Source organism: Chinchilla lanigera, unplaced genomic scaffold, assembly GCF_000276665.1.
Source record: "Chinchilla lanigera isolate Chin_1 unplaced genomic scaffold, ChiLan1.0 scaffold00012, whole genome shotgun sequence".
Lineage (NCBI taxonomy): Eukaryota > Metazoa > Chordata > Mammalia > Rodentia > Chinchillidae > Chinchilla > Chinchilla lanigera.
Window position 1 is genome coordinate 9,220,953 of NW_004955413.1, and position 16,740 is coordinate 9,237,692.

At 38.3% G+C, this 16,740-nt stretch overlaps 1 protein-coding gene across 1 annotated transcript in view; it reads right to left on the reverse strand.

Annotated features, from left to right (window-relative positions):
* The window catches only part of Lrp6 (low density lipoprotein receptor-related protein 6), a 156,744-nt gene extending 140,052 nt beyond the window's left edge, over positions 1-16,692 (reverse strand). The window contains exon 1 of the mRNA XM_005378957.1: positions 16,350-16,692. Within this exon, the coding sequence (XP_005379014.1) occupies positions 16,350-16,404 (55 nt within the window). The 5' untranslated portion in view covers positions 16,405-16,692. The remainder of the gene's footprint in view (positions 1-16,349) is intronic.
* Positions 16,693-16,740: the final 48 nt, after the last annotated feature.

The following is a 16,740-nucleotide window of genomic DNA, read 5'->3' on the forward strand; positions in this document are numbered from 1 at the left end:
TGCATGTCTCTATTTGTTTTCCTGAGAAGCCACTTTGAAGATATCAATATGTAATACAACAAGCATTATTAATTTCCTACCACTTTGTTTGTAACTTTGTATTGTTTGTATTGTTCTTTTGCTATTTTGTAAATGATTGTTTGCTAATGTTTTCCTCCTTTTATTTTTAAAGTAAAAAAATATATATATACATTCTTCCTAGTTGTACATGGCATATTCTCCAAAATAGATCACATACTAGCTCATAGAATATGCTTAAGTAAACGCAAAGGGACTGAAATTATTCCATGCATATTATCAGACCATAGTGCTATAAAATTAGAAATCAATGGCGAAAGAAACCATAAAAACTTCATAAACACACGGAAGTTAATAGTACCTTCCTGAACAACCAACGGATCATAGATAAAATTAAAGAAGAAATTAGACAGTCTCTACAATTAAATGATAATGACAATACAACATACTTCACCTTATGGGACACAATGAAAGCAATCCTAAGAGGGAAATTTATAGCAGTGAATACCCATATCAGGAAAACAGAGCAAGTAGTGCCAATAAGTTAATGGTGAACCCAAAGGTCTAGAAAAAGAAAAGCAAGCTAAGCCAAAAGCTCATACAAGGGAGGAAATTAAAAAGATCAGAGCAAAAATTAACACGCTGGGGACTAAAAAGACAATACAAAAAAAAAAAAAATGCATTGAAGAGTTGTTTCTTTGAAAGACTGAATAAAATCAACAAACCCTTATCCAACCTTATTTTAAAAAAGCAAAGAAAAGACTCAAATCCATGCAATGAGGAATGAAAAGGGTGAAATCACAACGGACCCTGCAGAAATCCAGAAGATCATCTACACCGATTTTGAAAAATTGTATTATAATAGGACGGAAAATGCAGAACAAATGGACAGGTTCCTAGATACATATGAATTAACAAAGCTGAATCAAGAAGATTTAAAAATCCTAAATAAGCCAATATCAACCAATGAAATCAAAGGTGTAACAAAAACATAACAACAAAGAAAACCCCAGGCCCTGATGGATTCACTGCTGAATTCTACAAGAAATTTAGACAAGACCTAATACCACTACTTCTCAAATTCTTTAATGCAATTGAAAGGGAAGCAATACTCTCAAATTCATTCCTGGAAGCAAGCATTAATTACTCTGATACCAAAACCAGAGAAGGACCCAACTAAGAAAGGGAATCACAGGCCAATCTTCCTAATGAACACAGATACAAAAATTCTCAATTGGAAAATAGAATGCAACAAATCATCAAGATTATACAACATGACCAAGTAAGATTCATTCCAGGGATGCAGGGATGGTTCAACATATGTAAATCAAGAAATGTAATATACCATATTAACAGAGCAAAGGACAAAAACCATATGATCATCTCAAAAAATGCAGAGAAATCTTCTGACAAAGTCCAACACCCATTCTCAACAAAAACCTTACAGAAAATTAGAATACATGATCTTTATCTCAATCTGATAAAATCCACCTATGACAAACCAATGGCCAACATGAAACTAAATGGACAAAAACTGAAACCTTTCTCTCTAAAATCAGGAACAAGACAAGGATGCCCCATTGTATCCACTCTTATCCAACAAAGTCCTGGAACTTTAGCCAGAGCAATTAGACAAGAGAAATAAATAAAAGGAATAATGATAGGAAAGGAAGAAGTTAAATTACCACTATTTGCAGATGACATGATACTCTACATTGAAGACACCAAAAACCCCACTAAAAAAACTGCCAGATTTAATAAGCAAATTCAGTGGCATAGCTGGATACCAAGTCAGCACTCAAAAATGAACAGCCTTCCTGTACACCAATAACAAATTCGTTCAGCAAGAAATTAAGGAAACAACCTTTACAATAGGATCAAAAAAAATGAAATACCTAGGAATCAATCTAAAGAAGGATGTCAAAGATCTCTACATTGAAAACTACAGTACTCTGAAAAAAAGAGACTGAAAGGGATATCAGAAAATGGAAAGATGTTCCTCGCTCTTGGGCACGAAGAACCAATATAGCAAAAATGGCCATAATTCCAAAACTGTTACACAGATTTAATGCAATTCTGATCAAAATTCCAGTAGCATATCTCACAGAATTACTGAAAACAATCCTAAAATTCATTTGGAGCCAGAAGAGACCTAGAGTAGCAAAGGCAATTCTCAGCAACAAAGGCAAGGCAGGGGGCATCATAATCCCTGACTTGAAATTATACTATAAGGCTACTACTATTAAAAAAAAAAAAAAGAAAAAAAAAACAGCATGGTACTGGCAAAAACAGAGACCCAAAGACCAAGGGAACAGACTAGAAGATGCAGAAACAACTCCAGACATATTCAGCCACCTTAACTTTGACAAAGGGGACAAACACATTCACTGGAAGAAAGGTAGCCTCTTTAATAAATGGCACGGAAAGAAAGTGGCTCTGCACATGTTGAAGATTAAAACTGGACCCATATCTTTCACCATGCACTAAACTAATTCAAAATGGATCAAAGATCTAAATATTAAGACAGAAACATTAAATCTGCTGGAAGATAGAATAGCTAAAACTCTTGAAGACATTCGTGTAGGCAAAGATTTTCTGAATAAAACCCTGATCACATAGGAACTATCACAAAGTATCAACAACTGGGATCTCATCTTATTAAAAACCTTCTGTACAGCAAGAGAAATCACCAACACAGTGAAGAGACAACACACAATGTGGGAAAAATGTTTGCCAGATGTTCCTCAGACAAAAGATTACTACAGAGAACATATGAAGAACTCAGAAGAATCAGACCTCCCAAATTAAAAGACACAATCCAAAAATGGCCATCTGAGATGAACACACACTTCTCAGATAAAGAAATACAAACAGCAAATAAATATATGAAAAAATGTTCAACATCACTGGTCATCTTAGAGATGCAAACTAAAACAACACTGAGATTCCATTTCACCCCAGAAAGAATGGCTATTATCAAGAAATCAATCAACAATAAATGCTGGTGGGGCTGTGGAGAAAAAGGAACCCTTCTCCACTGTTGGGAGTGTAAACAGGTGCAACTACTATGGAAATCAGTGTGGAGATTCCACAAAAAAACTAGGATTAGAGATCCCATTCGACCCAGTTATTCCCCTTCTGGGTATTCTCCCAGAAGAATGAAGAACATCATACCACAGCAATATATGTGCACCCATGTTTACAGCAGCACCATTTGTAATAGCTTAGATCTTGGAAACAACCCAAATGCCCATCAACCGAGGAATGGATAAAAAAGGTATGGTCTTTTTATACAATGGAGAACTACTCAGCCATACAGAAGGATAAACTGGAGACTTTTATAGGTAAATAGATGCAACGTGAGATCACACTTAGAAGTGAAATAAACCAGATGCAAACAGGTAAACATTGTATTGTCTCCCTACTGTGAGAAGCTGAAAGAGTAAATACAATTCAAAATGTACAACAGATATTGTAAAATGTGAAGAAACTTCAAAAGGAAAGAGAAACTGGTTGGGGGGGTGGAGAAAAGAAAGAAGGGAAAAGGAAAAAAATATATATATATATACACATATATATATAAGACAGGACAGTTATACTACTGATTTCTCTTAGTTCATTGGATAGGTTTGTGCTAATATTGTTTGGACAATTAAACGCTGACAGCCTGTACTCTGAGTAATTAATTTAATGCTAACAATATGTAATGTATTAACCATTGTTACCCTCCTATCACTGTTTTGTAATTTAGGGGGGGGGTGTTTTTCTTCTTTAAAATAAAATTTAAACAAAAAAACAAAAAAATACCAAATACCCTTTACGCACTGACTGGCTTGATCAAAGTTTCGTCAGGCTTCTCTTCCCCCCACAGACTCTTACTGTTTGGCCTGCTCTAAGTTTAACCAAGCAGATGCAAAACATCCTCTGTTAACTACTCAATCAGTGATCAGCAGACCACCTCAAAAGTCATCTGCTGAGCTGGACACAGTGACACACACAGTTTCAGAACTCAGATGACTGAGAGAGAAGGATCATGAGTTTGAGATCAGGCTGAGCTACATAGCAAATTTAAGGGCAGCCTATACAACAGAATGAGAATCTAGGTAACTATGAGATACCTTCCCCTTTCTCCTATCAATTACGTACTTCAGGGGCTGGGGATTTAGCTCAGCGGCAAAAGCGCCTGCCTGGCAAGCGCAAGGTCGTGAGTTCGGTTCCTAGTACTAGAGAAAAACCAAAAAAAAAAAAAAAAAATTACGTACTTCACCATCATGACATTCCCGCAGCTCAGTATCTTTGAAAATGGCAAAATTTGACTAAAGACAACTAAGAACTTCAGTAGCTTACTTGAATGATTTGATACCTCCCTAAAGTGGCTCACCTGTGGCCTCTGTCTTCCGATCATCCTCCCACCTTCCCTTCTTCCTTTCACCACCTTCATCCCTCTACCTACAACTCCCCTGAATTCTTCAATATATTCCCCCTTAGTACCCCAGCCTCCTCAACCCTCTTATCTATACTTGTCAGACCTTTCCCATTCCATTCCAAAACTCTTAACCCCCTCGCTTGCTCAAATTTTAGAGTACCCATTCCCCAATGCAGACTCACAGGGCACTCAGGAGAAATTCAGGAACCTGAAGCTGGAAAAATGACCCCTGGAAACATTCCAAGATACCTGGTCTCTCTTCAGACCTTCACTCAAAATACAGTCCATACCCCATAAGATTATACATCAGGAAATAGGAAATCATATAAGGCCTCGTCCACAAGTATTGGTGAGGACATTTCAGCCTTTGCAGTGTACAAGCAAGTAACCTCAACTTACTCCATCCACCAGAAACACAATTTGGTAAAACGTAAACATGGAGAAGGGCAAAAGCCAGCTTTTGTATGAACTACCAGTGAGCTAAAACTTTCAAACTCAAGTATAAACTCTACTTGTGTTTATCTGTGTTTGTATATGTACATATATATTCCTATCTCCCTAAAGGAGCTCTATTCTAACTGGCTTTCAGATAATTATATAAATTAAACATTCTTAACATTTCCAAATAATTAAGGAAATCAAACTTACAATTTCAAAAATATTTTTATAGAAATAACCCAAATGTTTAAGAATTCAAGTTAACAAGAAAACCAAAATCTAATTTTGTAAAAGGATACTAAAATGCTTTTAGAAAATCTTACGAATGAACCCATCATATCTTAGCCAGCTTTGATCACAAATAAAATTCCTTTTTCATTAACTGTTTTTTTCCTTTTTTGAGATAGGGTCTCACTATGCATTCCAGGCTGGCCTTGAACCCACTGCATAGCCCGGGCTAGCCTTGAACTCACAATGATCATCCTGTGTCAGCCTCCCGGGTGCCGGGGTATTAAAGGCATGCACCACCACACCTTGAGAGCATATAGTACGCTCATCTCACACAGATATATTCCTCCTAAATTTTTATAGGCTAAAAGAATGAATAAGCTAGCCATTACACCTGTATTTGTATTTAGCTGAATGGAGGCATTAATGTGACAAACTTTATTACAAATGGAACAGCTTTGTAATAAGTCAATTTGAAGATAGCTTCCAAAATCTTCAGTAACTTAAAACCTTAGATTTGTGCTGTTAGTTCATGTATCTTCATTAAATATCCCACCATTTCTAAGAAAAACAGAACACGAATGAATAATTTCAAGTTTACATAGTTTTTACCTTATTTTATGGTATAAAGAAGCTATACATACTTAACTCTATTAAACATACTCATATTTGCCACACTGAAAAGTTGTTTAAGTATACTGTCAGCATACAGCTGTACAAAGCTATAAGATATATAACCATAAATTCTGCTCATCTATGAAAAAAACTGTTAGTAATAGTTTCACAATTATCCCCTTTATATCATTTCTCTATAAAACAGCAGTCACTATAATTATAATGAGTTATAATCTCACATATAAAAAAGACTATTAGAAGAAATAACCACAAAAAGGAACAATTTCAGACACAAGATATGTAGGGTACATCTTTTTTAAGGAAAAAGAAAACAGTACAGTATTATCCTAAAGTAAAATAAATACTTGTTCCACAATGAGAAAGAGCAAAATGTAGGACAAAATCTGAATGGATATAAATGTTAAAAGTTCATGAAATGGTAGCCAGGTGTGGTAATACACACCTGTAATCCCCACAGTTGGGGAGGCTAAGGCAGGAGGATCACAAGTTCCAAGTCAACCTGAACTACATTGTAAGACCCTGTCTCTCAAAAAAAGTTCATAAAAAAGGAATTTTATTTCAGCCAAAGCCGGCTAAGAGATCATGGGTTCATTTGTAAGAATTTCTGGAAAGTGTTTTAGTATCCTTGTACGAAGTTAGATTTTTGGTTTTCTCTGTTAAAATGATTAAATAGCCAGGTGTGGTGGCGCACACCTGTAATCCCAGCACTCAGGAGGCTGAGGCAGCAGGAACACCATGAGTTCAACGCTAGAGCCTGGGCTAGCTACATAAGTGAGTTCAAGGCCGCCTGTACTACACAGCAAGACCCTGTCTCAAAAAAACGAATAAATAAATAAACAAACTGACTAAATAGATTACAGATGGTTTGTCTGGCTTCCAAATAATAATCATCTCTCTAGAAGGTAAAGATTCTGTGTCTTATCAGAACTTCCTGTGCTTGGGGCTGGGTATTTAGCTCAGCGGCACAGCTCCTGCCTGGCAAGCACAAGGTGGTGAGTTCGATTCCTGGTACCGGGGCGGGGCGGGGGGGGGGGGGGGTGGACAAAAAACAAACAAATAAAAGAACTTCTCGTGCTTGCTGTTATTATGTTAATTCTTTTTTTAAAAGTTCTCACTTTTCAAAGAACTAATAAGCTTCTTTATGTTTCTTCCTATGTTTACTGAATTTTAAGTACCTTTTTGTCACTATGATTAAATACGCAGCCAAATATTTTTTCTCACTGACCCATAATCCTATTTAAGCAAATGTTTAAATCTCCTGACAACTTCTGACATTTTCCTTTTCAAATCAAATCTTAAATGTCTTTTATACTAACAACTGTTTTTCAGATTTTTCAGAGGATCCCCGAAAACTATAAAAAATTTATTTTTTCACCCTGTCAGAGTCAGAAGTTAAAAATAATTACGTTTATTTGATCAAATGTTGTATGAGTTATATACTGGAAACACTGGCAAATCAAAAGAAATACTTATCTTCCCCAGATTACATTTATATGGGTAAAATGTATTAGTATGAATTCTGTCAGGAAATATATGCAAATATGAAGTTCTTAGAAATTAACCAATCTCTCATTCTCCATGGTATAGTTCTACTGATGACAGTCCTGATTCTGTTTTGTTTTAGCATTTTTTAAAATAATTTTAATTGGAACATTTTAGATATACACAATGGTAACATTCATCATATGAAATCTGTACCTGTACGTGATATATCTTGATTCCTCTTTTCCCATTTCCCTGCCCTCCCTCTTCAATCCCTCTGTCTCAGTTTCTTTTCTCTCGTTGCTGAGACAAAATATCTGATGCTCAGAATTAAGGAAGGAGGGGGCTGGGGATTTAGCTCAGCGGCACAGCGCCTGCCTGGCAAGCGCAAGGTCGTGCGTTTGATTCCTAGTACCAGAAAAAAAAAGAAAGATCTAAGACTTGTAGTTGCTCATATCTTTGACTAGTGTCACAGTTTTCTGTTGTTTTTCCTTATAAAAAAAAAAAAAGAATTAAGGAAGGAAAGGTTTATTTAGCTCACAGTTTGTGGAGGTTTCAGTCCATGGTTGGCTCCAAGGCAGGGTGGCACATGGCAGAGGGCAACAGTTCATGGTGGTGGAAGACAGCAAAGCAACAAGAGCAAAAGGGAGGACCAGCAGCCATCATGCCTCTTTTCCTTCCTTATATTGTATGCAGGCTACCCATCTTGCTATACCCAGTTCAGGGTGGGTATAGCACTCATACCCATAATTCCACTGGACCATGAGTCAATCAAAAATTCTAGAAGCCCACCCCATGACTGCATGAGGCTTTGGAGCAACATCTAGACACAAACCATAACACCCTCCTCCCCTTCTTCTTTACAAAAGCTTTATTTCCATCTTTCCTTCTGTTCTTTTTCTTTTCCCTCCCTTCCCCTCTACCCCTTCCCTAGTTTCCCTTCCCATTTGAACATTTTATCCAGACTTTGGTCCTAATTTACCCTTTCAGTTTCTCACACCACAAAAATCATGTGATATTTGAGTATGTGTGTCTGATTTATTTCTTTTTAAAGTATGGTCTCACTGGGAGTGGTAGCGCATGCCTGTAATCCCAGCACTCAGGAGGCTGAGGTAGGGGGATCACTGTGAGTTTGAGGCCAGTCTAGGCTACATAGTGAGTTCAAGGCCAGCTTGTACTACATAGTGAGATCTTGTCTTACCAAAAAAAAAAAAAAAAAGTAGAGTCTCAAGGTGTTTCCATTCCTGGTTCTGTTTTACCTGAGTTCTTTTGTCATCTATAAATAGTCTTTTGTTTTACTCTGATGCTTCCCTGAACACTCTTGCAAATCAGATACAGGCCAAAGTACTTACTACCAACAAGAAAGTATCACGGTAAAAGAATAATGCCAGGTACTTTTGGGCACAGGACTTTGATGGTACCACTTAGGTAACTTTGAGACCACACCAGGGGATGAAGTCAGGATTTCCAAAAAGCTAGCAAATGTAGATGGGCTCATAAGACTACAGATCCAGCAGATCAAGAATTAATTACATAGGACTGAATAAACTGATAAAAGATGATTATGGGTTTTTTCTAAAATACTGCTGACACTTCATGTCCTATTTCCTGAACATAAGAAACCCTTTCTCAAGCTGTCTGTAACTCACAACTTAAGCAAACTGAAACAAAACATTTATCATTTCTCCCTATCTCCTCCAAAATTCAAACACTCTTATTGAGCAGTCTAATATTCATTAGCAATATGGTTCTTTGTGTAGATTTACTGAATCTACCTCCTAGTTAGAAAAACTGTTACATTAAGGCTTTTCACTAGAATGTCATATTTGAAAGTGGTGCTCCTTTAATAAGACATGATAAGGAACTACAGCTTCTAAACTATCTAGTAAACTTGTCCTGGTACTGGCTTACAGAGTTCACAGCCTGACAGATGGATTAAAAGTAGTCACTTCCTGGCAGGCCCAGAAACTCTAATAAAACAGTGATGGCAAACCTTTTAGAGGTTTCAATGATAACAAAGAGCCCACTGCAGCACCCACGCCATAGGTTTGCCACCTGTTCTAGGATATTCTGAAACCACAAGAAGACAAGAACTATTTACTCAAATACATAGGTACTACAGTGAAACCTGATGACAAGGTCCTGACAGTCCTAGCCTCAAGAGGAATTTAAAAATCCAACCTTGGATCCTTTAAAAAAAACTTTCAGTAAAGCAACCTTAAAAGACCTATACAGTCACTATTCCTGTCGCACCTGCATAAGCAGGTCAAATCTAATGAGACCAACTTCACAAAGACTCTTACTCTACCTAAGTAACAGGTTTTTAACTTCAACAGGGGGACTAACAAGTGCTCATTACAAGTACCCCATTATTTACCCATCAACTTGACTTGACCAAAGTTAGTCTGACTTCTCCCCATCAGTCCGTAAAGTGGGGCTCGCCCTAAGCTTATGCAAGTACATACACAACTTCTTCATCCCAAGCATCAGCTGAAGGCAGAAAAAACTAATTTTCCAGTTAAATAGTCTTAATCATTTAACATGCTTCCCCGCTCCCAGTTGGTCCTCACTCCCCCAAAGTTCCTGCTGGCCTTTGATGCCTCCCTATAAAACAAGTCTTTTTCTGTTTGACTTTGAGATACTTGGAGATGCTACGGTGAGCATGTTCTCCTACTGCAATACTCCTCTCCTCACCTAAATCCAGATTTGTTTTTATTTCCAGTACTATAACAAACTACCCACTTGCAAACTCCAAGATTACATTATTTTTTTCTAGCAAAAACGATCAGCCACCTGTGGTGGTTAGTGCCTAGAGTCCCAGCTATGCAGAAGGCTGAGACAAGATGATCACCTGAGCCCAGAAGGCTAGGAATAGCCTGGCCAACAGTGAGATCTTGTCTCCAAAATAAACGAAGAAATAAATAAGATCTGAATCATTTTAAAAACCATAATAAAACCCAGATAAAATGAGGTATATACAGAAAAGCATTGCATATAAAATTAGTGGTTATCTGGCCCTATGTCAGTGGCTCATCACTCTAAGTTATAAAATGAAGAAGCCAGGCATGATGGCACACACCTCTAATCCAACACTGAAGAGGCTGAGGTAGGAGAATCAACACAAGTTCACAGCCAGCCTGGGCTACATAATAAGTTTAAGGACAGCCTAAACTACATAGACCCTCTCTCAGAATAATAATAATAATAATAATAAAACAATAATAACAATAATAATAATAATAATAATAATAAATAAAATGAAGGTAAACAACACAATTTCTAATACCCATACTATCTTACTACTCTAGACAGGAACTTGGTAAATATGAACTCAGTAGATATAGATATAAATTCAATAAAAAGGCTTAACTAAAAATTCAATAATAAGGTTTGATGGAAACAGGGCTATTCATAAGTCAATATACAGAAACAGGAAATGCTAATGAATTACTAAATGCTTCTCAAGGAACAAAACTAGAATTTAAGAATTTACTGTTTATTTCAGTAATCTTGAAAGCCAAAAATAATTTCTCAAGGTAAAGACTTTAATAATCAAACTCACATTCATTTTCAAGTACTTCATATATACATGTAATGGTATACTATATAGCCATAAAAACAAATCAAGTACATATAGTTTCATACTACTAAATGCATAAACCTTAAAAACATTATGGTAAGTAAAAGAAACTAGACACAAAAAGCATATATTACACTCTATTTCTATGAAATGTTCAGAATGAGCAAATCAATGGAGGCAGAAGTAGATTCATAGTTACCAGAGGCTGGGGGCAAGGGGAAATGGGAAGTAACTGCTAAGAGGCTGTGGAGTTTTTTGGAGGGTGCTGAAATGTTCTGAAATAAAATAGGGTGGTTATAGTTACACAACCTTGTGAATATACTAAAAATACTAAGTTGAATGCTTTTAAAATAAAGATTTTTTATTATACATAAGTTATAGCTCAAAAAAACTGACTTAAAGAAAGTACAGTCATCCTCTGTACCCATGGGAGGCTGGTTCCAGGCAATCTCCCTGCCATCTCACACATACTACATCTCCTAGACACCAAAATCTGTGGATACCTAAGTCCCTTATGTAAAATCAGTTAAGGTCTGCATATAACCTATAGCTCGCTGAATACTTTAAATGATCCCAAGATTACTTATAACTACTACTACAATGTAAATGTTATATAACCAGGAGTTATACTGTACCTTTTAGGGAATAATGACAAGGGAAAAGCTCTACACATGTTTAACAGATGCAATTTTCCCCATTTTTGATCTGCAGCAGGTTAAATCTACAAATAAAGACTATATAACATGTAGCTAAGAGTACATGCTACTCAATTTCAGCTGTCAGTTTTCTCAGACTATCAAAATATAGTATCTTTAAATTGGATATGTGTATACTTAAATTACACCTCCCAATAAATTATGTCAATAATGAGGAAGACTATAATCCCAATAACCTATTTGGTATGCTTTGGGTAAAACTGTGATACAACAATGACTAACCAAGGCCAGTGAAGAAAAAAGCCGCCTAGCCAAACATTTAATTTGACAGAAGTACAATTTTCTATTATTTGGGTTTTCTTGGAAAAAAATAACTTGCTGATCATGCTCACCTCTTTATTTTTATTCTTAATGAGAATCTCAGTAACTTTAAACCTGGTATCAACTATTAACTTATATAAAGTAGATTTTTGCCTAAAAATATAATATCACCTTGCATCCTCAATTTTCCTGAAATCATCTCCAAACTATAAGGCTTTTTTTTTTTCTTTTCCCTTTCTTTTTTTCTTTTTCTTTTGCAGTACCAGTGATGGAACCCAAGGAGTGTTGAGGTACCTCCCTAGCCCCTTTTCACTTTGGGGCATGGCCTCACTACGTCTCCCAAACTGAGCTCAAACCTGCAATTCTCCTGCCTTAGCCTCCCAACTGGGACAATCCCCAGCTGGGATTGCACGGATATACCCCCATACCCCAGGCTTATATATGGCCCTTCTAAGCAAAGTATCAGAGAAACTAGAAAGTTCCATTCCATTGCAGCTAATAGGAACACAGCATCAAAACACCAATAATTCTCATCAGTAAAACCCCAAGAACATTTTAATATTTTCTAGTGATAACCACTGTCACAAATAACACACACTGCATGAGAAACACAAGCACGTGCTAGTATCAAATAACTGTTTTCCCTATATGTATGTGCTAACAAACTGCACTCTTCATAGAATCTCCTTTGATATTCAAATAAAGGTAAGTCCTCTCTGATTGCCAAAGCATGTTTCAGACACAGTAGTTCAGTTCACCAAATGGAAAAACTTTCAATTAAAACAAAAGAAATAATTTTCTACAGAAAACCATGAGAAATCGCTGTTAGTCATTCTGATAATAATGAGCTAAAACCTTGAAATTTCATAACAAATTATTCTCCAGCCAGACAACTAAACCTAAGGCCAAATAAAAAAGCTGGAAATAAAGTATCAGATGAACTATATGAAACTGTCATCAAATAACAATTTACAGGAATCAACTCATAACTTAGAAGCATTTATTTTAAAAAATTGTCAAGTTTGGAAAATATCAGGTTAAACACAGTTAAAATTAGTTCCTCTATTTCAGACTTCTCAGAGCACTTAATATGATAATATGAATTACACATCTGAAAAAAAAGGATTCTTCACCCTAAAGAATATAATAAAGTATACAGAAAAGTGATTCATCTAAGGTCACACAGCTAGCTAAAGGTAAACTCACAGCTCCCCCAAAACTTTACAAAAAAAAAAAAACTTTAGAAGGATCCCTTTCATAGAAATAAGTTGAGGAACATTAGTGGTTTGTTCTGGTACTATTAACTACCACTGCACCAAAACAAAGTAATAAATTCTATATAACCACCTCAAAAAAAAGCTAAGATACAGTACTTACAAAGCTTACACACTTATATGGTATTCTAAAACTTATAATTTTTAACAAAAATATTTCCTCTAGAAAAATCCAAGATACCTATAGATCAATACCTGGACGGAACTCAGAGAATATTAAGGATGGCAAACTAAATTGTTGGGTCCATTAAAGCAAAAATTGTGTTTGTTTTCCCAACACTCTATCAGAAGCTGATACATACTCGGAGATATACATTAAAAGAACAAGTAACAGATCCCTGCTGTACCATTAATTGCTCTAAGACCTTGATCAAGTTACAGTATCTCTGAATGTGAATTTCCCCACTTACAAGTGATTAGACGCAAAGAATAAGATTCTTCTAAGTTTAAGAATTCATGAAACTTATGCAAATTAAACCTTAAATCCCCAACCGTTGATATGTTCACAAATAATCAAAAATTAGAATAAGACATTTGCAAAACACTTAATATTAATTACCTCATTTAATACACCTAATAACCCTGCACATTATACAGACAGGTATCATTACTCACATTATACAGGTAAAGAAACTGAGGCCCAGAGAAGCTGACTAGACCAGAACCACAAAGTTATGAAGTAATGAAGCTCTGGCTTCAAACTCAAGATTGTGGCACTGAACTCCCCAAAGCTTTCCATTACACCTTGTCACTTAATAGCAAACAGGATGCATCCTGGGTGAGACAGCATTCCCTGGCTTTCAGCTACTGATTAACGAGCCTACAGGACCAAAGTTCTCTCCAACTCTCACACACACCATCACACACCCAAAAGCTCCAACTCCTCTGTGAGGAAAAAGGTCATGACCTTAAGACAACAAATTAATCACATTTTCTCCCTGGAGTCCAACTTTGACTATGACTTGTAACAGGGTAACATCATCAAGAGTGAAAACAACCTAAGTTGTGAACACAAAAATCTTTACATCAAGAATTTTAGTTCAGGGCTGGGGATTTAGCTCAGCGGCAAAAGCGCCTGCCTGGAAAGCGCAAGGTCGTGAGTTCGGTTCCTGGTACCAGAGAAGAGCCAAAAAAAAAAGAATTTTAGTTCAAATGTCATGTACTCACAGTTAAATATTCTTAAATAAAAAGACCATCTTATTCCTTTCTTATGCTATAAAGTTAATAGCTCCACCCACTCACCCATCACATCTCTGCTCCATGCTGGGGATGGAGACCCAAGGCCTTCACACAGTGCCATATCCTTAGTCCTTTCTATTTATTTATTATATCTTCATTTTGAGACAGTTTCACTAAATTGAGTTTGAACTTGGGTTTAAACTAAATTTGGTTTGAACTTGTTATCCTTCTGCCTCAGTCTCCCAGAGTGCTGGGATTACAAATGTGCACCACCATACCCAGCTAACAGCCCCACTTTTGAAGACTTTGGCAGTGGAAATGAGACAAACTATTGCCTCTTCCAGGTCCTGTTACATAACATTATAGTTCAAAACATATTACTCCAAGTATCACTTCTCTAAACTCAAGCAAACTAAAAAGCTGTGGGCCCAAACTTGGTATTAAAATAAACAAACTGCATTTACATCACACCCTTCCCTTCCAAGAAATACAACTGAGCAACCAAAGCATACTGGTTATGGATTTAGATTTCCCCAAGACTCCAAGCAATCTGCTGGCTCTTGTATTTGTTAACTCTATTAACATCTACCTTAAATTATGTTCTTGTATCAAATATAATTGTTTCTCACAGCTGTAGCTAAATAAATCTTTCAGTAGCAAGTAAACTTTAATAAACATATACTTATTAAATTTCTCAGGCATATAACATTATTAAGTTCTCTGCCTTGAAAATTAAACACGCACTGTATTTCTGGAGTTTACATGTGGAACTACACAGCTTAAGTATGTTTACAATGGAGCTATACTTATTAAGAAATACCATATATGCAGACACAATAATGGTGCAAAGGAGCAAATAAAAAAAGAGACAATCACTTTTCCAAAACACAAAAATGACAGCTGTCACATTTACCTCACAAGATCATTAGTTACTAGCATGCTCTGTAAACTTGCTAAGTTTTGAAGAACTGAACAAAAGTTCAGCTTGCCACTTAATTGCTAAACATGGCCAGAGATTCAAGAGATGCCACACCTGAAAGGAAGTGACATGTTAAATTAACAATCCCCAAACTACAAGGCACTGCATCCTTAACATTGCAGTACTTAACATTCCTCTGCTAGTAAGAAATGCTCCACAGCATCAGCCTCATCTCCACTTCCACACTAATCAACTTGGGAAGACCTGTCGACAGTTCTCGCCGGCCAATCAAAAACTTCTATGAATTGTCACAAAATAAAAGCCACAACCCATGTGTCAGCTTTGCGGTCCAATTCAAAACATCACAGAGCACCGACTTTAAGTAATTCCCAGAGCAAATTATCCAGAGCAGTCTGTTATTTTCCAAAGTGCCAAGCCGTCCCCTGGGGTGCACAGCAAATGATAGCTCAGTTCCCAGGACAGGACAGGATCCTCATCACCCAAAGATGATTCCTCTACTTGGTGCCAACTGTACGACTCGCATACTCGGAAAATTGGGGCGAGTCCTGAATACCAGGAGTTACAAGAGCAACGTCTGTATTTTATTATGGGCTGCAGCTTAAAAAATTGCCAAGGCTGAAACGCTCGACCTGTAACCCCCGAGTCACTTTCCAACTGTGCTCTCGCCCAGGATCATTATATTCCAAACGGAAGCCAATTATTAGCTGTAACAAGGCCTGGAAAAAATAGCAAGAGGGCTTTAAAAGTTCACCTAAGAGACACGCAAAAGGTGGGGGCTTCGAGGGAGAAGGCCAACATTCAAGCACCTTGGGCTGAGGCACATTTAAAGCCAAATACGTGCGAAGACTCTTTTCCCTGATGACTCCAGGCGGCAAGCGACGCACAGACACTCAGGTCATTCCCACAGGATGGGGTGCCGGGGGTCAGCCGCCCGAAGGAGGCTCAGCTTTGTGCAGAGCCGGCCGGCAGAGCCAGGCAGGGGTCGCGCCGCGGCCGGGCGGCGCGCACGGCCCCTGCTCCGGGGCCCCTTTCTCCCTCGCCTTGCCCGCGACCAGGCCTCTCCCCGCTCCCCGTCCCCTCCCCAGCCTCCTCCCCTCCCCCGCCCGGCACCGCAGCAAGGCCGCCCCCCCACGGCCCGGAGCCCACCAACTTTCCGGGGCTCGCGCCTCACCTCTCAGGAGCACACAGAAACTGCAGGCCAGCAGGCTCCTCAGGACGGCCCCCATCTTCCCTTCTCGCGCTCTCTCCTCTCACCGGCGAGGGGCGACCAGAAGAGGGGGAGGCGAAGAGCCCGGGCGGCCGCCGCGGCGGCGGGTCTGCACGCTCATGCTTCCCAGAGAGAAGAAAGAAAGGGGCACGTCAAGGCTCCGCGCGCGTGGCCGCCGCCGCCGCCCTCTCTACCGCGCCGCTCTGCCCCGGGCTCGCGCGACGCCAGCGTCTGCTCCCATCCCGCCGCCTCCTCCCCCGGCGCCCCACGGCCCCCGCGCGGCGCCTCATTCAGCCTCTTCCTTACGCGCAGCGGCGCAAGGATACGGCCGCCGGCCCTGCGCCGTCCCCGGGGT